Source organism: Gallinula chloropus (genome assembly GCF_964237585.1).
Source record: "Gallinula chloropus genome assembly, chromosome: 15".
Taxonomy (NCBI): Eukaryota; Metazoa; Chordata; class Aves; order Gruiformes; family Rallidae; genus Gallinula; species Gallinula chloropus.
In genome coordinates this window covers 15,931,304-15,953,900 of record NC_140100.1, presented here as the reverse complement: position 1 = coordinate 15,953,900, position 22,597 = coordinate 15,931,304, and the positions used below count along the sequence as shown (strand labels likewise).

The 22,597-nt window shown below is 46.1% G+C and overlaps 1 protein-coding gene across 1 annotated transcript in view; it reads left to right on the top strand.

Annotated features, from left to right (window-relative positions):
• Positions 1-22,597, top strand: part of SNX29 (sorting nexin 29) — a gene marked incomplete at both ends in the record, with an annotated part of 80,819 nt that overhangs the window by 34,746 nt on the left and 23,476 nt on the right. Inside the window, 5 exons of the mRNA XM_084271234.1 lie at positions 53-159; positions 2,557-2,673; positions 5,248-5,303; positions 6,234-6,315; positions 15,876-16,016. Coding sequence (XP_084127360.1) covers positions 53-159; positions 2,557-2,673; positions 5,248-5,303; positions 6,234-6,315; positions 15,876-16,016 — 503 coding nt within the window. The remainder of the gene's footprint in view (positions 1-52; positions 160-2,556; positions 2,674-5,247; positions 5,304-6,233; positions 6,316-15,875; positions 16,017-22,597) is intronic.

The following is a 22,597-nucleotide window of genomic DNA, read 5'->3' as shown; positions in this document are numbered from 1 at the left end:
GAGGTGTGTACAGGACACTAGCAGGTTAACTGGAGCTCTCTCTCTGTTGTAGTCCTGCCCAATGTGTGGAGCGCCGATGGGGACTTCACTATTCCAGAGCAAAAGCAGGTGGAAAACAACGAGGAGCTAGCCAGCTCTTATGAAAGAAAATTGATTGAGGTAAAGTTTACACTGCACAAATGTTGGGGAACTGTAACTGTAATCTAACATTTTGGGCTGGAAAGAGTTTCTTTGCTTGGTTGTTGGTTTTTCCCCGTTAGCACAAAAGAAAACTCCAATTTTTGCTTTGCAAAGGAAAAGAAATTTAATTCCCAGGCTTCTGTGGTTAAAACACAAGTTTGTTCATTCCACTTCAAAGCACACTGAAAGCAACCCAGGTGATTACAAACACTTTCCCTTCCAAGAGTGCACATTTGTACCTCGGTGTTGAAGTGACGGGTTTATAAATAACCAGGTTCCTTAAGGCTGTCACGGGTGGTGGTGAAGTTGAAAGCGTCGCAGAGAGCAGGCTCCAGGTACAGCTGTAGTTACAGGCAGTGCCTGTAGCATGAGGGCACAGCGAAACCTGTGGCCTTTGCTGTCCTTTTGTGCCATTTCCTGATTGCTGAACTGCGTTTTGCTCTCATGTGGCTTTCCATGTGCCTCCCTGGGTGCTGCAGGAAAGCAGTGATGGAAGCTACGGGTTCTGTGGTAGAAAAGTTCTGAATCCAGATTAACTTTTAAGACTAATACAAAATTCATTAAAAGAAAAAAAGAGAAAGATTAGGGTTTCAGCCTGAATTTAAATACAAGTGATTTTTCCAGACAAAAGTAATGAAATTTAATATCTAATACCCATATCTCCTATTAAATATTAAATTAACATTTTTATAAAAAGCAAAAAAAAATTTCTGTTTCTTCCTCTTGCCCAAAATACTCCAAATCTGGCTGCCTCATTAACTGATTAACATGAAGATGACTAAAAATGCAGGTCATGCATCAAAGAGATGCATTGCATCTGCAAAAGGTAATTTTGGATGTTAAGCCCAGCTTTCAGTCCTTGAGAGAGTTCCACCCTGTGAATTTTCATGTCTTCTGACTCTGTTGCAGAGTTGGATCCCAATCTTTGACTTCGTTGCTAAGGTAAAAACGTAGAAGAAAGTTGCTTTTAGAGCAGGTGTGGCATCTCCTGGGAAGAACATCCCTGTGCTTCCACTGTAAGCAATGGAAAGCACCTTCCTTCTCTGCCTGGAGTTTCTGGGGAGATCTGCTGGTGACAGCTGGGGGAATAATGCCCATACCTGCCAAAGTCCTCAGTCCAGATGTGTTTCATACAAAAGCTTTTATGGATTTTAGCTGCAAATTGTATTTAAAAACTCCCCTGAACTCCACTGAAACACAGAATGAATAAGGGAAGATGGGATGACAAAAAATGTGACTGGAAGGATGTAAGGACACCTCTTGGTTTCAGCAGACACTGATGCAGGGAAAATTAGAGGAACCTAAATTAGTATTGCTCTTCAGAAGTATGTCTCACCGCTCCCTTTGCTGTGCTGGTAATACGTATTTCTTCGATGAGAAGAAGTATTGAAGTAACCTAATTACTAATAAAAGTGATTTTCACAAGTACCATACCTGCCAGTTTGTCCTTTTGATGATACACAACAAGTGATTTGCTGTTTCATTTGCTGTTCAATCTTCTTTTTATTACTTTACTTTGCTAGGGACGCTTACAAATTTTGGTATTGCTTCCAGTGTTCTGAGAGCTGGGGAATTTACATACTAATTGAGTCTGCAAGTAGAAAGTTACTTCAAGGACATCCACATCAGAGGGGGAGGAAGCGGTCAGATGCTACATGGGATAGGTTGGCGCTGGAAAATCAGACATGGGTTCAGAGATGGACTGACTGAGTTCTGAGTCTGTTCACACGCTTGTGTATGGCTTCGGTGCCCAGTCAGCCACCTCCCTGTACTGGGGTTGCTTTTCCTTCTCTGCTTTTGCAGCCAGCAGCAGGCTGCACCCTGCTGTAGCTCTAAGGCTGCACATCCCCCTTGCCAGGTCATTGTGTACTGATGGGCCATCCATCCTAACAGGAACTTCCACTCCATTTCACAGTGTAATGGTTCTGGTGGAGCAGCTGAAGGTCCTGCTGAGCAGGTTTTCAGTTTCTTTTAGCCTGGCTTCCTGTTTCTGCTAGTTTCCCTGTCACTACTGCCACTTCTCAGACCTTTGCTGTTGGGAAGCTTGTCCTTTTGTGTTCATCAAAGACTTAAACTGAGAACAGAAGTTAGTAGGTGCTTTGTTAGTGTCAGTTGCCATAGGATCTCCTCTGATAGGAATGAAGTTGGGCATGGGATTGTATCTTCTACTGAATTCACTATGAAGACCTACGTTTCAAGGCAGGAGTCAGGATGACTGTAACTGTCCTGGTGGTCAGGACCGACTAAAGCACTGCTCAGAGTATGGTGAAAGAAGAAACCTAAAGAAAAGCTGACACACATGTAGGAAATGGCACAGTGATGTTTTGGTTTAGAACTGTGGGGTTTTGATTCAGAACATGTTTATCTCTGTTTCAGGTGGCTGAAATGCACGGGGAGCTGATTGAGTTCAACGAGAGGCTGCACCGCGCTCTGATGGCTAAAGAGGCTCTGGTGTCCCAGATGAGACAAGAACTCATTGATCTCAGGGGGCCGGTAAGTGTTGGCTGGTTGCAGGATAGAACATGCTCTGGAACAGGCTCAGCCCCATTAGTCACGATGGAATAAAGCACATAATAGCTTGTAAGCAAGTAATGTGTCTGTCAGGAGCACCTTTTCTGGGAGCTTTGGCAGTGTCTGGTTCTCTTTAGCACGATCAGTGTAAAACAGACACATTCCAATGGTGATGATGTTTTCTACCAACTCTGCTTCCTCTGGCTTTTTGTGTGGGACCAACAGGTTGAAATTGGAAAATGAGCAGGAAGGGGCCTGGAGTCTGGAATAGCCCCAGCAGTTGTTGGTCTCTGAGGGGGGGGGGGGGCACACTGGGTGGGCTTTGTTCACATGAATCCTGGTACTGCTCCTTCCTTTCCTGTTGGCACCACGAGGGGCTGATGACAGTCCCTGTGCGTTGGTGGAACGGAGTCTCCCTGTCAGTGCCAGCCTGTTAGGTGGGAACAGTCACTCTGCAAGCTGAGGGACGACGATGGTAACTCACAGGCCTATTACAGCTGCACTCTCCTTCTGGGAGGTGTATGTCCCTGTACAGATAGGCTGTTTATACCCTGATCCAGCCCTTACATTCCAATGTATGGGACACTGAGGCAAAGCTGATGCCCCACGCTGCCGATGAAGGGGAACTGGTGCTGTGTTTTTCTGGGCTGTTACTGGTTGCTGTCAGAGGTGTGACTTGCAGCCAGTGCTAAGGATTCTGCACTGACCTGGGCAGTGGATACAGGTTAATTCTGAATTAGTGACTCAAGCTCTGTGCAGACAGTCTGTTACTCAGTAAACTTTAACTACAACCTCCAAAGTTGAAGTGTGTAACTGCCAGAAATTGTGGGCGATGAATATTTGATCCCACTTGGACTTGTTTGAAAATACCAGCCAAGTTCTTAGCATTTTATTATTAAAACAGTATTAAATTCACAGCTTGTTATAAAATTATTTTCCATGATTCTTTGCTGTCTTCTCTTTTCCTTCTAATGCTGGCAATCAGGTTTTTAATGGCTGCGATACATCAATGATCTTTCCAGATCTCTAGTTGTTGGGGTTCAGAACCTCTGCAACAATCAGAGGACTAATAACACAAAAAGTATGTGCTTTCAAGGGAATGGGCAAGTACATTGCTGTAACATCTCCATCACTGTCTGCACCATGATGAACAGCACAGTGATTACCATCCCAAAACCAGTAACCAGCCTGTTGCAACATAGATGTGCCAGCACTGGAGCTCCTTATTTCCAAAGGCCACGCTCTGGTTTTGAGTTTTTTATGCAAAACCTTTACTGAAGTTAACAAAAATAACCACGTATATCTGGTGGTAGGATTTGCCCCTTCAGATACAGGCAGAGGGAGGGTGAAGTCTGTAGGCAAGAAAGATCAGATCTCTGGTGCAGGAGACTGGGAGAGCCAGGCGTGGGCTGCCCCGGCAGTGGGCTCACTGGGGACAGCTCATGGTGCCACTGCCGGGGGATGGTACTGGCTCTCCCAAAAAGGGCAGCAGGGGTGTTCAGAGGCCACATACACACCCAGAGTATGCAGCCTGGAGCTGCCTTGGCTCAGCACAGCCAGTGTCCTCTGTGATTCTCTGCAGTATAGCTGCAGCTCTTGCTGAGCCCTGCCCAGCTAACCTCAGCAGGCAAAACTCAGCTTGGGCTGGTGTGTTGGGAGGGCTTAAACTGGGCTGTCTAAATGCCTGGGGAGAAGAGTTTATTTAGTCCCCTTTGATATTTCCTATTGCTTTGCAATGAATATTGCAAGATTACAATAAGCAATAATATTTATTTAAGCTTTTTAGGCAGGAAACATTCTGAAAAGCAGTATTGTGGGTGTGAGGCACGTTCGGGGAGAGACTGAACCGATGTTTAGCTGAGGGAGCTGTCTCTGAAGCTCAGAACTTGGAGCTGTTTTCCTTCATCAGCGCACGCTGACTGTTCTGGGTCGTGCTTTCCATTTCATAGTATTTGAAGGAGAGATGGTACCTTTTATGCTCACCCAGCTTTCAAGTAGGGCAAGGAGCTATTGCTGGTTTTGTTCTCGTGCTCTTTCAATCTCGTTTTCCCACAACTGGTACTTGTGGCTGCGGGTGTCAGGCCTCCATTGCCATCTGTGAGCCTCTGGAGCTACATGAAGGACAAGGCTAAAGCAGAATGGTTATTGTGCATCTTAATGGAAGGTGGGTTGTAAAAGAAAGCGTTCGCTAGGTTTGAAATGCTTCATCTCTCCCCATAAATTGTTTACACACACAGTGTACTTTGTTTCAGCACACCTTGCTTATAAAGGCCTCATCGTGGTGTTTTTCTGGGTTTTCTGTACCTTTCACAATGACAGGTTTTTACCAAACCGTTTGTTTCTTTACAAAACTTGTTATGTGAAGAAATCACAAGGGTGAGATATTCATTATCCCCTTGCATGGTGATTTATTTGTCTTCTATTGTTTCTCAGTAGTAGTCTTTATTAGCATTTAAAAAATTGAATGTGAAATTGTAATTTCCTTATAATATTATCCTCTTGTAATAGAAAGCATGCTAACCAGTGCATGGGAACCATTTCTGTTTGTCAATGCAGGTCCCTGGAGATTTGAGTCAAACATCTGAAGATCAGAGTTTGTCAGATTTTGAAATGTAAGTTTAATCTCATACTTATTTTCCTCCTCTGCTGGTTTTATGGGAACAAGGATAAGCAGATACAGTGCTTTGCTTTTCCTGTGTCGTTTCCAGTATGGAACTCTCAACTGTGGTGTTCACTGCTAAAGAGTTTGGGTGTAGTTTTAATAATGTTAATGCAAGAGGTTTAGATTTATGAAGGCTGCTGTGGAGCTCTTTCGGTGCTCTAGGTCTTGCTGTCCTAACACAGCACCAAAGTGTTACTGTTTTCAGTGGCTCTGGGCTTGGGAGACACTAGATACTCTTCATCGGGGGATGGACTTTGTCATCACTCCCCATCAGTGCCCACACGTAGCACTGCAACCCCCCCAAACAGCCCGGTAGGCCATCCCAGATCGTTGGAGTGCTGGGATTTGGAGGTTTGCCTTTATTAGTCACACTAATGAATCTAGCTTTTAGGGGATGAGGAGGGTGAAAATGTAGCTGGTGTTTTGACACCTAGAAATTTGGAGATGAATTGCAGAGAGTGGGTGGACGTGGCTCCTCCATAATTGCGCTGTGCTCTTCTGCGGTTTAATGAACCTGGCTTCTCCCTGGGCTTCTGCAGGGCTGGGGGGTTGTGGAGGGGACTAGTGTTCCTCTCTCTGTGTAATCAGATGTTGCCAAATGCACATCGATAAGAAAAAACATCCTCCGACCCACCCCAACCCAAACAAACCGCAAGTCCCGCGCAGGGAATTGTTTCAGCGCTGCTCTTTGTTATGTTAATTGTGGAGAACGCTGGGATGCAGCAGGTAGAAAGGACTCGGCAGAACCGGGTTCTTCTGATGCTCCATTTGAAATGTTAATTCGCTCTGTCGATCGCTTTGATCGTTATCTAAATCACCAGAGGCAGTTGCTTCTACACAAATACGATTCCCTCTTGAAGTTTTCCTTTCTTCTCCTCAGCTCAAACCGGGCTCTCATCAATGTTTGGATTCCCTCGGTCTTCCTGCGAGGAAAGGCTGCCAACGCCTTCCACGTCTACCAGGTGAGCGAGCACCTGAGCGGGTCCTGAGGCAGCCTGAGGTGACAGGGTGCCCCGGGGAAGATGGCTTCATGGGGCAGGGAGTGCAGCTCATAGCACCAGACTTTTTCCGTGTTGGGGGTGTTGGTGACAGACAGACAGACAGACAGACGTGCCTTACTGCTGTAGCTCACTCAGAAGGGGTTAGAACGGTGCCACAAGCCTTCACTGTGTGCCATCACCTGTGTCCACAGAGAGTGCTGCTTAGACTGGGCCTCCAAATAGAGCTGTGTGGCCTTGTCGGCGAAGCATTGTCCTGTTCCTTCCTTCCTTCCTGGGCACTCGCCCGGAGCTGCTGCACCCTGTGGACAGCAGGGCAGGGCAGGCACCCTTCAGTGCTCAGGCCCAGGCTGTTTGTATTTCTCCATTTGTGGATTATTAACAGCTGCAGAATTTTTCCACTTTTGTTTCAGCCACATACGCTTGGCTCTGGCCAACATTTCTGGAGCTTTTTAACATTCCTCTCACTCTGAATGATGATTTTCATAGCATTTTGAATCATTTATGAAGTGCTGGCAGATATTTGAAAAATACAGGAAAACAGCCACCTTCTGCCAGTAAAAGACAATGAAAAATAAGACTTTAGCTGCTGGAAAGAAAAGCTAACAATGCCAAACAGTTTGCAGTTGGTTCAAAAGCCTTGAATAATCAATCAAATCCAGATGCACCAGTGTTTGTGGAAACCAGACCTGTTGACAAGCGTGGTTATTTTTGGCTCTCCGGTGCTCACACATTCCTCCACTCTGCTGTTGCTGGTGACGCGTTCTCCAACCCAGAGCCCAGTATGTGAAGGCAGCAGCAGTATCCCACCCCATCTCCCTCCCTCCAGTGGTGTGGCAGTTGTGTGACCACCAGCAGAGCTCTGGGTTCTCCTCCTTGTTTCCTAGTTTGCTCTGTTTCATTCTTTTCATCCTCTGTCATTGTTCCTGAGGTTTCTCTTGCTCCTGTCACCACTTGCTCTCAGCCCATCCACCATCTCTTCACTGGGTTGGTCAGCCTGTTGGCAGAGAGATCTTGGCCCACTCTGTTGGGTGGATTTGATTCCCCCCCAGTGCTCCCCCATCCTTAGAGAGAGGTCATAAAAGCCAGGTCTGGTGGTGGCCCCGTGGTGCAGCCAGGCAGTGATCCACAGGACCCCCTGCTCCGATGCACACCTTCCCCTGGCTGGCAGGAGCTGGGTGACCAGCTCAGCCCCTGTGCTCTTCATCCTTGTCCCCGGTGCTGGTTAGGCACTCGTTGCTTGGGAGTAGTCTTCTCTGGAGATAGTGCTGCTGCCTGAGTGGATGAGTAGCAAAGGGTAATAGTAAGGGTACTGTCAGGTACTATTTAAAAAGCTTTGAGTTTTAAAAGTTCAGTCTTTCCTCGAGCATCATTATACCTACGCTGTTGATCAGGCAAAAGCTGGAATGTGATGTGCCCCAGAACTTTCTACTCTGTGTGGTTGGATTTTTTTTTTTGTCCCCTCCTTTCCTGAGGTTGCAGAGAAATCTTGAGTTTCTGGCTGAAAATGACAAAATAAGACAATTCCAGAAAAGCATTTGGTGCCTGAACCACGAGGTCTTCTGCGCTTGCTGCAGCATGACGTGAATTTCTGCATTCTCTGAGGCTGGGTTATCTCCAGCCAGGTCTGTGGCACAGGCTGAGATGCCAGCACTCCAGGAGCGTCCGTCTCTTTCATCTCCAAGCTCATCTCTGGCTGTTTGACTCTGTGCTCTCCGTACTGATGGGAGAAAGGGCAGCAGCAGTACTGCTGGTACAGCATCAGCCGTGGGCCTTTTTAATGCTCCTGATACCTGCTGTCAAGTGAGAGACAGGAGGGGAGATAATATGGCCCAGCGGTTGGTCCTCATGAACTCTTCTCTGTGTAAGTTGTAAATCACAAGTAAGCACTGTGGCTTTCTCGGGCGTGCTTACTAATCTGTTGCTCACACAGGTTTTCCTCCTTGTTTGGTCGGTTAGTGAGCAGTGGAAACACAGTCATGGATTAGCAGAGTTCAGCTGTGGGCAGCTCTTGAGTAGGAGGAGATGCTGTGACAGATGAAGGAATGGGAGGAGAACTGTCTTCATGTGCCATCAGAGGTTCCGAAGTTCAGCAGTAACATCGTTACTGCACAGGGAGGGTGCTTTGTTTGATAATGAAAGCTCCCAGCTTGGAGGTTAAGTGGCAGAAGAAACATAAGAGGAGAAGACAGAAAAGCACATACACACCTTCCTGTCTGAAAAAGGGTCACGGGGGATTTGTGTGTGTTGAACATAGCTGCATTTTTATCAACAATTTTAATTTGACTTGCTTTTTCAGTTGCATTCTGTCTGGCTGAAGGGGAACAAAGAATTCTTTTCACTGTTGAACTGGCTGTTGTGTTCTGTTAGTGTCCTTACTGCTGAGACAGGAACCAGAAACTGGTGACAAGGTTGTTAGCTAATGTGCCAAACCAATCTTTTCTGTTACTTGAGGATTTTAAATAATAAAGGGCCATTCGTTAAGGTCTACTGGATCTGGATTAAAACCCATACATTCTTTGAAGAACTTACTTTTAATTTTACTTAGTTACAACAGAGTTCAGTGCTTTTCATGCAGTTTGACTGTGGTGACTGTACAAACAGTATCATGAAGCCCTGGGCAGTGTGCAGATCAGTACCTGCTACTGACACACGTGCTTTCCCCATGGGAGAAATACTGGGAGAAACTCAGCTTCCCTGTTTGAGGGGTTCAGGGCCAGACATTGCACTCGGGTTGCTGTGGGTACAGGGACTTGAATAAAGTGTAGGGGGGTTTCTTGTGCTTTTGCACCTTCTTTCTGTTTACCAGTGGCATGGCATTTTAGAAAATCTGTTGTGCTGGTACAGAGTGGGTTTGAATAGACTTCATCCATTACTCATCATCACTGTAAAACAAATCACTTGTGATTGAAGGCTAAGCCTCTCCAGCAGAGGAAAAAAGGAAGCAAAATACCATTGTGAGATTCTAAAAGCTTGGCAAGTCTAGATTCACAGAGAGATGATTTTGAGAATGCTATTGAGCTCTCTGTGCCTACAGTATATGTTCATACTGTTGGGCATCCCCAGCGAGTAACATTCTGTGCACTGGTAAATGCTTTTGGAAGAAGTACAAGCCCTTCTGAATGTGCTCAGTCCGTTCTCTGTTCATGCCAGCAGTTTATGGGATGTAGGCACTGTGCAAAGTTAGCAGCAGCTCTCTAGGGCAGACCTAGGGTGCCTGTAGTTGAACTGGCTTGCCTTTAACCACAGACTGGTGCAGGGTATCATAGTGCCTCTGGTGAACAGCTGTGTGTTGGCCAGACTTTGTCCTTTAATATGCACACAATCCAACTTCAGGCAGGATAAGCATCTTAAGGCTCATTTCCAGTTAGCTCTAAGTACAATATTCAGTGTGCCTGGAATTGATGCTTTCCCAAACCCAGAGTTTCCAGCTTTGCAGATCCCTCTGGCAGGCTTTAGTTTTCTACAGAGTCCACTGGACATCTTTCCCCAGAGCCAACCAGTGCAAACAGGAGTCAGTTTTCACGTTGTAGGTCGCATCTACAGGTAATCCTTGCTACAGTGCTTGCTCTTCCATTGATTGATTGATTGATTCAGTGCAGATTTCAGTGCTCTTTTGAAGGGTGTTTCAAAGCATGTCTTCCTGTGCCGTGTTCCTGTTGCAGTGTGTTTCAATGTCCTGCTCAAACCCAGTACAGCTTCTCCTGTTTTCACTGCCACGTGTTTCCTGAAACACCACAGTAACAGGCAAACTTCCAGATGCCCATAAGTAGTAGAGGCAAACAGCAACTGTTGTGATGCAGAGCTTTTAAAGTCCTCTAGCTGTGCAGGGCTTTGTTTTCTCTTGCCCTGTGCAGTGTCCTTGGAGTACAGTGATACCTGCTGAGGAGAGGAGGCTGTAGGAGTTGGGGATGGGAACCAGAATTAACATTTTTAAAAAATAAACTATTGTAAAAGGAACAACAGAAATGAAAGTTCAGTACTGTGGCATTAACTATTAAAAAAAGAGAAGTAGAAAAAAAGGAGGGAACTGGTTAAAAAAAAAGCCTAAAAAAGGGCCAGCGGGTTTGCAGGCACGATGGAGACTAAACCTTTGGGTCTGGCTCTGAAGGAACGGATAACGGCCTCAAGAATGAGAGGTGGCAGAAGAAGGGTGGCTAAGCAGCGGAATAAGGGAAGTCATTAGAAGCAAACACATTTAGAAAATGAAAGAATTAGGGTGATCTCCAGGGTAGAACAGAGGAGCATGCACATTCTGGAGGAGGGAGCAGACATAACATTACACGCTCTTACGGTGGTTGTGGTGTAGGATTAACTACATGAGCTGCCCTTGTACCTCTGTGCTCGGAATGACTAATGCAGCCCTGAACTGGAAATAATAGGTGTGAGGAGGAAATCTCTTTCCCTCCACTCCTGTTTATCTTCTACACACAGCAAACCCATTCTGGTGCCTTCAGCAGCACGTCTTCTCTCTTTGTACCTGCTCAGCTTTGCTTTGCTTCAGGCTGTGTCTGGACTATCCTCTTCCTATTTATTAGCACTGACAGATTACCAGTATAATTAATTTTGCACCTGAGTAGAAGGAATAATTGGGTGACCAGCTAATGTCCCTAGTGTGAATTCATACATCCAAGGATTATTTGGATGTTACTGGGTGAAGTTATCTGGGCTGTGACAGGAGCTTAGACAGACTATCACAACGATACCTGCCAGCAAGAACCTCATCAGCCCAGTTACAGTGAGCCACTTTGAGTCCAGAAGAACCTTAGGGTCTTCTTCCCTTGCAAAGGGTGCTTTGGCTGTCAGTAATCACTCAATTCAACTGGTTCTGAGTGTGAAAGGACCCAGCCATATATGAAGAAACTAACACATTTTGTGCAGAGTAACAGCTAAGAAAGCCTAGTGCTTTGGACAGGAGACCTGAATGTTGGGCAGCTCTGTAAAATCAGGGTTGTGCTGGGAAAGCTCTGCTTCTCTTTTGTAAACACCCTGTCTGCCCCAGTTAACCTGGTGCTTCCTGATGACTGCTGCTTGTGAGCTGTGCGCTCGATGCTCCTCTCTTTTTCTTTTCCATGAGAGAGAAAATAGTCAGCAAGTAATTTATTGTCTAGTATGTTCACAGGGATAAAGGCGGAATCCAGCTCAGGGTACAACCAAACCCCTGCATCTACACTGTACCTCTAGATGGTGACAGCTCCTTGCGGTTTCTCTCGCCAAGCAAGATGCTTAGTGCAGTAATGTTACTTCATGGTGGCTCTCAGCTGCAGAGTGCCTTGTTATTCTGTGCGCATTCGGAGCCTGCTCTGCTGTGAAGTGTACAGCAAATGCCGTTAGTCATGGCTTGTGTTGCTGTAATTACCAGTGGCTGACACTTAATCACAGAATCTCGGGTTCATTATCTGCTTAAGGTGATATCAATATTTAAATGGCCACTTGCAAATCTGCTCCCTTCACAGAGCAGTAAACGGTTCCGATTGCACCAAATAAGATTAATGATGAACACGCTGATCAGACCAGACTTGCTGTTTGCATGTGAGTAGAAGTCCCTGAGATTATCATCAATAAACATCCTTTTCTTCCAACTCTTATTCCTTTGACTCCCTCCAGTCTGACTGGTTAATACTGACAAATACCTTTTCCCATCGTGTTTGTTGTTCTGTGGCTTTAGCGGTGTGTGGTGCTTGCTGGCTGAGGGAGGAGCAGTGTCCCTTCACATGAAGGGGCTCCTGCTGGAACAGGGCAAAAAGCTTCCACAGAAACACAGCATCAGAGAGGGAGAAGAGCTGCGTGTGGTGCTCAGGAGCTTTTGAGGTGGGAGTGCCCAGCAAATCCTCTAGCTGAGAGGTGGAACAATGATCACAGTCTGATCTCAGATGTGGCTGTTGACCTTTAACTTGAACGTGACCCAGCACGGCCTTGGTACTTCATCAAAGGTAGTGGTCTTACAGTGGAACACAATGGGTTAACAGTTAAAGCAGTTGAAAAATGGGCAACAAATTTCAGAAATCAAACCCAAAGTTGAATTTCGGGTTGGAATTTACCTATTAAAGAAGCTTTTGACTCAAAAACCAGCACCATGGGAATAGGGGTTACTCATTTCAGTACAGGATTGTTAAACTAGTGCGTTCTAATCAGTTCTCTACAGTTTTTTTGCATTTTACTAATACAAATTAGCAGGTAGTTGGCTGGAAAGCAAAATCTTAAGTTATTACTGGTTTTTCTGTTTCCCTTCCAACTTAAACATGTTTGTGATGAGCAAACAACAGACCTCATCCTTATGTATACATACCAACTGCAGTTTTTCTGTCAGCTGCTGTAAAGCACAGTTACAAAAAGGCTACCTGTCAGTATTTGTGTGGGAGACCCAGTTAGAGAGAAGTACGGGCAACGGCTACTGAACTCATTTTTTAATATGTGAGAGAACATTAAAGCAAAATCTCTTGTCTACAATCAAATAAATGTTCTAGTGTTAATTTGGTTTGCTCTGTAAACTTTAATTTCCTTGGAAATTACTTAATTAGGGCAGGATGTGGATGATCAGGAAAACTTGGGCATTTGAAAGGACATGTAGTGACTTGGAACTGACTTTTCAATTGACCAGGGAATGAGCCTGAGAACAATCCTGTCAGCTCTCTACAGCATGGTCTCAAAATACTGTTCTGTAATTATTTGCCAGGTGCTTATGGTCCCTTCCTGCTCCAGCTGTTCTGTGCTGCTGTGTGCAGGTATTTTCAGCAGTAGGAAGTCGAGTCCCTCTGGGGCACAGCGTGGTCTTTTGAAACAGACGTACACAAAAGGGTGTTTGGCGGGCACGGGTCTCCTTGAGTTCCCGTTGAAGACCATGAATGACACTGTGGGTACACTGAACATGATGGGAATAGTCCTAATGACTTTAAAGCCAGTTTCAAACCATGCAGCCCAAGTTGTTCCATTTTGCCTGTGAAGCTAATTGTTCCCCTGTCACTGCTGTGCGTACGCTTTATGATGGGCATGTGATTTAAATGAGGGTAACTACATGCCTTACACGACCAGACCTGAATAAGTTTATCCAGGCAGTTCTATATTTAGGATTTGCTTTGTTTGATTTCCCAGCTGAATTTGCATTAAGCGTCTTCAAATACCTGGGTTTGTGAATAGCATTCCCTGTTGAGATACTAAAGCTTTAAATGTGTACTACATCATGAACTTTCATATACCCTTCATACTCTATTATATGATTGTCAATAAATCCGGCGTGGCACAGGGCTCCAAATGTTGCATTTTCATTTCTGACTGTCCAAAAGAAATCAATATCTATGTACACAGACATGCAGGAAGAGATTCTCTAACAGTTTTAGCTCAGAAATGAGTGTCTGGTTTTGCAGTCCTTACAAATTTCAATTGCAGTGTACTGGGTTGACTTAATGAGTTAACTCTGGGTTACAGCTTAGCAGGGAACATTGAGCTGGATTCCCCAGATCACACGTGCAAAGATAACGGCTTAGTCAAATCAGGAATTCCATATTAAATAACTTGGCTAAAAATAATGTGTTTTGGCTGTTCCCACCCACTGTAGGGAATCCAGAACACCCATCTCAGGGGTGTGTGCAGCAGTGCAAAGGATGAGCGGGCTGGAGGGAGAAACAGGCATGAGGAGAGGTGGGAACTGGGCGAATGGGGAGGAGTTAATGCAGCTTCTGGGGAGGTACATGGATTTTACTGAAATGGTGCAAGTTACTTATGTTCCAGATTCTCCATTGCTTTCCTTCAGAGGTGTGCTGAACTGCTAAAACAGATGGTCCTGTAGGTGTTTAATTATCTGTATTTTCATAATGAAACCTGACTGCTTCGTGCAGACTTGCTGTAGTGGTTCCGTCACCACGATCTCTGAATTCCTGTTCCCAGGAGCAGCTGAGTCTCTGTTCACATGTGCACGTGGCACTCACACAACACCTCTGGTATTCTCAGGTGTGCTTGTTTTGGAATTGTAATACTCACTGTTTGTCACCGTCATGAAACACAAAGTGCAATAGTAACCAAAACAGTCGCTTGTTATTCAGTAGAACCCAATAGCAGGAATATTTGAATATGTTGTATAGGGAGATACTGTGGTGTGGCAGAAGCTGTGTGGTATCTGTGTGGTATATTGCATTGTGTTGCAAGACAGAAGCTTCCTATAAACCTGAGGAATGGCGTGTCTGTAGGGAGAAGAGGATGATATCAAGACCCAACCAAAGGCAGGCTGGGCAAGCTGCTTTTGTGGGAGGAGGCATTTGCTGGACACCCTGCATCTCAGAAATGCCACAGTCCATAGTGATGTTTAGTTGTTTCAAGGACTTGACCAATCCAGAGGAGAAGGACTGTGTCAGTGTTTCAGTCACCAGGCAGAGCTACAGTTCTGTGTCCAAGGCAGTCACAGCATCCAGATCCCATCGTCCTCCTGTCCACAACACAGAGCGGTTACTGGTGCCCCTCAGGTGGTGGTTGGTGGTGTTGCCCTTGGACCTAAGCATCCTCCTGACACTTGCCCTCCAGCCTACTAAATTCCTGGGGTCTGTGGGAGAAGCAAAGCAGTGCAGTGTCCTTAGGGAACTTCCAGCTGCATCCCCAGGGTCAGTGGGAGAAACAAAGCAGTGTGGTGTCTTCAGAGCACTTCCAGCTGGATTTGTGATGCAGAACACCGAGGTGATTTGCAGACACACATGAAGGAGCTGCAGGTTGTACAGAGCTGAGGACAAGGTTGCTCTGGATCTGGAGTCTTGGTGCTTGGCTTGCAGATCCTTGCGGGTGCTCTTGCAGTCTCCTGTTAAACTGTGGGTACTTTTTGGCAGAGGAAGGGAATTCCCTGGTAGCACAGCAGTGCTTTGTCAGTGCACTTCACTTCTGCATGAAGTTTTCCTGGAGAGCGGGGATGTTTAGCGTGTAATTGGTAATATGCTCATGAAATAATTGAGTGGCAGACAAAACCAGAATCACAAAAACTACAGCTGTGTTGAATTATACTTAATGTCCTATAGAAGCAGAAAGAATGAACTGTGTTTGTTTTCCAAACAATAACATTTCTAGTTTAGTTTTCAATGTAAATTTTTTTTTAGAAAGTAAATTAAGTTTCATACTTTGGATAAAATTATGTTTTGCAATTCCGATGCTACAAAGCTAATTTTTGAAGTCAAAAGACTGTGTTGAGTACACAGAAATCAGTCCTTTGGTCACTGGCTAGTAGAGTATGCTGGGAGCCATGGTAACAGAAACGCTCCTGTGGTCGCCCCAGAGTCATGTTAAAATGAACAGGCTGTGTTCCTCCAGATTAATGGAATAAAAGGAGAGAGAAAGAGAAGGAGAGGGAAGGAGGGAACAAGTAAGATTAATGGCCTGTAAGGCAGAAACAGCCAAGTACAGTCAGAGATGTATCTCTGGATAAGCAGTGCTGGGACTTCTGGTACCGCCTCATCACACAGGCCGAGGTGCTGAGCTGTGGGCATTAAAGATACATCAGTTCTCTGGTTTGTCTTTAAATTGTTTCTTTCCCTGTCTGTGTTCTGCAGGTTTATATTCGGATCAAGGATGATGAATGGAACGTTTACCGGCGATACGCAGAGTTCAGAAGCTTGCATCATAAATTACAGGCTAAATACCAGCAAGTGAGGACTTTTAACTTCCCTCCAAAAAAGGCCATTGGAAACAAGGTACTGAAAAGAACTGATGGTGTCAGTGAGAGTAGGGGTGAGGTCCTTTCCCAGCTATGCACACACAGGGGAGTGCCTGTCCTGAAAGGTTTTTACACCTGCGAGACAGTCCCAGCTTCTCCCTCATCACCCCCACGTTCACCCATCGTGTAGTTAGTGTGTTGCCTTTCCCCCTCTCTGGGAAGAGGACTGGCTGTGTTAAATGAAATACTGGTGACATACACAGTAGCCAAATGTGCAACCCCCAAACGGGGCTGGACAGCTGGAGGTGTAAACTGGAACCACAATTCACTCTGGTCAGCATTCACTTAATATTTCTGTGAAGTCTGAAAAGTACCAGTCTGAGCTCGTTACATGGCCAGGGCAGCTCAGCAGAGGTCATCAGCTCCTTGAACCAGCCTCTTCAAGGCATCTGGGTGCTCGGTTTCCAGCCTCTCTGTGTTCTGCTCTCCCATTCCAAAAAGGGTACTCCTGCATTTTCTTACCAGATAGGGATTTTGCAGCAAACATATTGTATACTGTAGTATGTATGTAGTAAATACCTAGCATCAAGTAGCTTAATCCTTAGTGACCCACATTTTAACTGTTCTGGAGCTTAACCACACATTACAATGTCTGTCACAAGTCCCATCACAAGGCCTGTAAGGGCTGAGAAGTGACCAAAGTCGCTTTTCTTCCTTGCTGACTTCATATGATTTCCTGTGTGTTCTGTAAAAGGGTTGGCAATCTTGGTGTGTGTGCTATGCAGTGAGTAGTGGTGGTGATAGCAGTACGTGTGGGGTTTATCAGTGACACCCGTGGGTCTCTCCTTGTCCCAGACTCATACAGTAGTTCCTCACTTGGCAAACGGAAGTCCTAACAGGAGGTTTTCTGCTTTTCCTCATGTATTAGAAGATAACTTTTCCTTTCATCTGTAGTGGGAGGGTTTGTAATAGAGACAATGTATTTCCTTTGTTACATAAGGGATTCTTCTTTTTTTGAAGTGGTGGAGTATCAGCCACTCCAATAAATTACAAAGCCTTCTTTTAAGCTTTTTTTTTTTGATAGTCTCTCATCTTCAATTACTTTAAATACTAATTGAATTACAACTGCAGTGCCACAGTTGATGCATACAAAATTACCAGTTGAGCAACTCATTAAAAAGTTTGCATCGCTTATTCTGTCAGAGCTTTAGCTTTTGGCCAACATCCTACCTCCGTCGTGCATCACCCCACAGTCCCTCTCTGCCATGTCAGAGCTTTAGCTTTTGGCCAACATCCTACCTCCGTCGTGCATCACCCCACAGTCCCTCTCTGCCATATCAGAGCTTTAGCTTTTGGCCAACATCCTACCTCCGTCGTGCATCACCCCACAGTCCCTCTCTGCCATATCAGATCTCAGATGAAGTATCTTGCCTTTTCCTCAGGAAGAGGTGCCGTCCCTTGCAGTCCCAAAAGCCTCCAGCGATGAGGTGTAAGCTGGGGGTATAACCGGGATCGATGGGTGGTGTGGTACCTCTGGCTGCCTGCTCAGACAGCTTGCGCATCGCGGAGCAGCACGTTCACAGTGCCTGTGTGAGAGCAGCTCATCACACTCGAGCCTCTTTCCAGAACACACCGTGTAGGCAGCCCTGGTCCTTTCGGCAGGGCTGAGTGCTGTGCCCTGTCACAGGGGTGTGGATTTGGAGCTGCAGCCTGGCTCGTGCAGCGTGCATTTCATGCAGTTCATCCGTGTCTTGCTTGAGCGAATTTCCTCTCTGCTGTTGTGTGCATAGAAGGAATGTCGTTTACTCATCAGGTATTTCTGTATCTTTTAAAGCTGCAGATCAATTTATGTAAAGCTGACACATCTGAGCTGTCTGTGTAACCCTTGAGCTGTTTGGCTCTGCCAGGTTACCGCATGCACCCCGTGTATCTGCCCGATTGGTGGTTTGCTCAGTGCTTTATGTGTAGGTGTGTGTACCAGGAGTTGTAATTCCAAGCTGTGGCGGTCTTGTGTGTAAGAGATGTTTGCCTTTTAGCCAGCCATCAGGCCCTTGGCCTTTGGAATTTGTACTTCTGTTACCACAGTGTCAGCCTTCGTGATCTCTGGCAGGTTCCAAACATCCGACAGGCTGGTTCGGATCCAGCGTGCCAAGTTATGTGAAGCTCCAGGAGAGAAGCTGTATTGGACCAGAGTGCTTGGCTGCAAAGGGGTCCCTGTGTGCCTCAGCACAGGGCAGCTCTACCCCCTCATTGCAGAGGAGCCTTGATGTCTGGTGCCTGAGCCTCTGTCGGTGCTGTGTTGGTGTCTCGCTCTGTGAAGCCTTCAGACAGATGGCTAAGAAATCATATGTGAATGTTCCCCTCACCTTACTGCTCGTGGTCTTTAAATGCTCCACTGTCCTTAAAATCACAGGTGTTTCTTCTGCATCAGGCAGAGCATAGCACTTAAAGAATGGATTCAGTAAACATCTAATTACGTGTCCTCTCACAAGGGTATTGTCCCAGCAGAGGACACTTCAGAATAGAAACTGTTCTTTGCCTCCACTGGAGATGTGAGTTCAGTGATTCCCTGAGTGTGTAGAAATCGAATAAGGTGGCTTTGGCTGAGCGCTGACTCGGCTCCAGCGTGTCCTTTCGTTCCTTTAAAGCATCAGGGGCCCCGTGTGGGAAGCATAGGCAGCACTTCCCTGAACTTGCAGTGAGTGACTTTGCTGTGACTCTGGGACTGCCTGGCAGGAGCAATGCAGGCATCTAAAACAAGGTTTCTGTCTAGGAGAAGATGTTGAGAGCACCATCATCCATCTTGTTAGCCCATGAAGCCTGTGAGCAGTTTCTCTAGCCGCAGCTTGTTTCATGGCCACATCTTAGTTCAGTAAAGCAAAAGTCTCCCCCTCACCTGCCAGTGGCTGAGCTCAGTCGAGACTGTGTGTACGTGTGTGTTGTGGGTCGATGCAGGGACAAGAGCCCTGTAAAGGTGCTTTTCAGGTGGGATGATGGAGACACTAAACGCAGGTAGATGCGCTTCGTACTGTGCGGGGCTCAGGGCCCACACAACCTGTCCTGCATCCAGTTAGTCTGTCAGTCACACTGCCAGGGAGCTGCGACACAGGAAGCAGCAGAAGCAGAACTGTGGCTGGTGCCACTGGCACAGTGGGATAAAGAGTATTCCCTACTGTTGAGCTGTGATAGCTGATGTCTTCCAGTAGAATTAGTAGGAAATGATGACTCTCCCATGTATCGGAATTGGAACACTTGTATCAGAGGAGAAAAGCTTTGGAAATACAAATCTCAAAGTTATATATTAAAAAACTGAATCAAGGATTGCTTTCTTTAATGCTTACTTAATTAGATTTTTGGATGGTGTAATACAGGTGCTTAAATTCTGTATTATTCTTGATTTTCAAAGCGAGTAGATTTTAATTTTCAACCCTCTTAGTGGGCTTGACTAGTATCTGGAGTTATTTCCATATGCTGTTTTGCCTTGTGGGTTTTACAATATAAATTTGACAGATGTGCTTGTGGAGTAGCATGGCTAAAAGAGGAAGGAAGAGTTCCTTCTGTATGCTGTTCAGGTCGTGAGGGGAACTCAGCCTCAGATGTGTGGCCATGCTCGGCTGTTCTGTAATGCTGGTTTTTATGGCATGCTCCAGGAAAGGCGCTTTGTCCTTCGAGTTCTCCATGTTACTCTGTAGCTGGGAGGTTCAGTTCTCAAAAGTCCAAGCTTTGAAAAGCCATTGGGGGTGAATCAGTGCTGCTCCTCATCGAGTAAGTAACTTCATTAAAGTACCACATGGACAGAAACAAAAGTCATTCCACACTTGGTGTGATTATTCAGCTTTCTAGTGGCAGCACAGCTCATCTCCAACACTGCCACCTGCACCCTTGGGGGCTGCAGAGTCCTGTGGATGTGGAAGCCAGATCCTCTGGATTTGCTGCTGGAAGAGGCTGCAGTTGATGTTTTATGTATACACACTGAGCATTCAGTTCTTCATTTCCCATTGCTGGCCATTCCTCTATCAGAGAGGTTGGTAGGAATGGTGGCTTTCGTGTGGCACACACTTTATAGCCAGCACTTCATCCTCAGGTTCTGTGGTGTGCAAAGCCCGGGACACCCGAACCTCCGCGCGTGGTGGGAACGAGGGCTGGATCTCCTCTTCCACCTTTCCATTTAAAGGTAAACACTTCTCCAGCTCTCACTGTCTGTCCAAATTCGCTGCTCTCACCGAGTAAACGAATTAACTTGTCTCACCGAATTAACGAGCTCGTTTGGAGCACAAGTGTAACAGTGTAACATGTCCTGAGAGGGGTGAATTGGGTTTTCTTCTGAGTGACAAACATTCGCCATTAATTCCTGTTGAAGCTCAGGAAGAGGGGACATGGGCGACTTAGGGGCTACAAAACAGAATGCTGCCTGCTAAGAGGTGTTTTTATTTTTGCTGTCTTGTAATCCTGTGACTGAGAAGCGATCCAGGCTCCCAAGCTGCTGGAGAGGGAGCCTGTAGAAGTGGCTCAGGAGGTGTTGCTTTGCATCCCGACGTCCGGGGGAAGGAGCAGCAAGTGGTGTCACTCACATGCTGCTCAGACAACTGCTTGATAAAAATACTGTGGTTTTATAACAACTCCTGCATCACAGAGGTATCCCAGCAGCCTTCTGCCTCAAAATGAGAATATAAACAGACCTTTCTAAGTCTGTTTCTCATTGTGGTATGGATGCTAATGCACCGAGTTACTTGGATCGATGGATTGCCATTCAGGGAGCCCTTAACAGGGACACCTGATTAAAGAAATCAAACACAACACTTCTTTCTCTGAATTTGAAAGTTTACCCAAAATTTTCCATCCCTCTGTACCTATCAACACGTTTGATATATTCCCCCCACCTCCCCTGGCAATGTATTGTTCTATACATAAAAGCAAATTCTCACTATAGGAGCTGTACAGCCTTTGGAGTGATGCCTGGCACTAAGCTGTCTGCTCAATTTTGAAGTGGAGGAGACAAAATATCGAATGCTTCAGACTATGGCAAGTGCTGGAGACTCTTCCTGCATGGCAGATCTGGTTTTCCTCACTGACCTGTGTAAAACGTCTTTGCATGAGGGCACTTGATACCAACAGGCCTCCCGTTTGCATTGAGAACAGAGTTGTCCTGTCAAAGTTTCTGTTCAAGGACCATCTCCTCTTTTGAGTGGGAGTAAAGTTGAGAGCTCCTTATACCCCATGGTCTGTGTTGGGGTGGTAAGTGTGTGCTCATGAGCTGCTCCAGGTCCCCGTCCCCCCACACCGTACTCTGAATAGCTGGAGGTGAAACGTTTCCAGTAAGGTGTTTGGACACTGTCAGCCAGGGGTGCAGGCAGTGGCCAGAGGCCAGCAGCACCCTCGGAGATCCCTGCAGGGTGCCCATAGGGGTGCTGGCTGTCAGCAGGTGAGGGCAGAGAGCTGTGACCGTGGGCAGGTCTGTCAGGACAGTGGCCTGGGGGTCCTGGCACCGTCCCCACCTGTGACTCTCTGGTCCTCTGCACCCACCTGCCATCTCTGGTATCCCCTGGCCATGGGACGTGTCTCGAGGTCTGCTGAGAGGACTCTCTGCGGGGGCAGCAAGCACTGCTGTGCTGGGTGGGGAATTGAGAAACTGTTCACTTGCCGAGTGGGGAGAGTGGCTGGAGGGTTCTGCTAACCCCTTTGTGGGTTTGGCTTGTTGCTGTGAGGTTTTGCAATTACTAATTTGTTACTTAGTCTTAAGGGAAGGCATCACTGTAAGCCTCTCTATAGAAGCTTCTACACAGTAAGCACTGTACTACATACCATGTTTCTGGAGGCTTTGGGGCTGATTTTCTGTTGTGTTAAATTCCAGTCTGTCTTTATTGGCCTTCGGGGCCTTTTCAGGCCTGATAAAAGAAAGAAATTAAGAAAGGAAGCTGCAGAGTTGGGAGGAGGCACTGAACCCAGATGCGTTTTAACTACCGTTGTGATAGTTATTACAGTAATACAGGCCAGAGAAAAAATGGGTCTCAATTTCATGGGCCATTGTGGTAGTTTCCAGAATCTCTGGAATAAAAATAGAGGGTAGACTGCTGGCACTTGGCCTGAGGAGAATACGGAAATAGAATTTCCCTGTTCAATAGTCGAGCAAAAGATAAACCCCAGGGGTCTTGCTGTAGGCTGCAGGCTTCTGTTGATGCTTCTCCATGATTCCTGAGCAGTTCACAGAATGACCCGTGGATGGCATTTATGTCTGTAAATAACGAAATATTTAGATGACCCTGGATTTTGTTAGCAGGACGTTGCCAGTTGAGTTCTTTTCATAACAGTGGCATTAAACACCATGCTAAAGTAAGACCAGTTTCAGTTTTCTTCTCAAGCCCTCTCTTTTCTGTTGTTACCTTTATTAATTTTTAACACTTTTCACAAAGGGAGTTTGGAGAAAGTTTGGCCACTTGGATGGATGATGCTGCTAGCTTGGAAATGCTGGGTATCTTAAGAAACAGGCTTGGTGCCAGGATTCTGCAGTTGCCCCAGCCAGTTTAGAGAGGTACGAGACACAGTGTGACTGAGATTGATTGCACAGGGAAGAACTCATCCCCGCGGGGCTGTCTGCTGCTTTGCTATGCCAGGGACCGC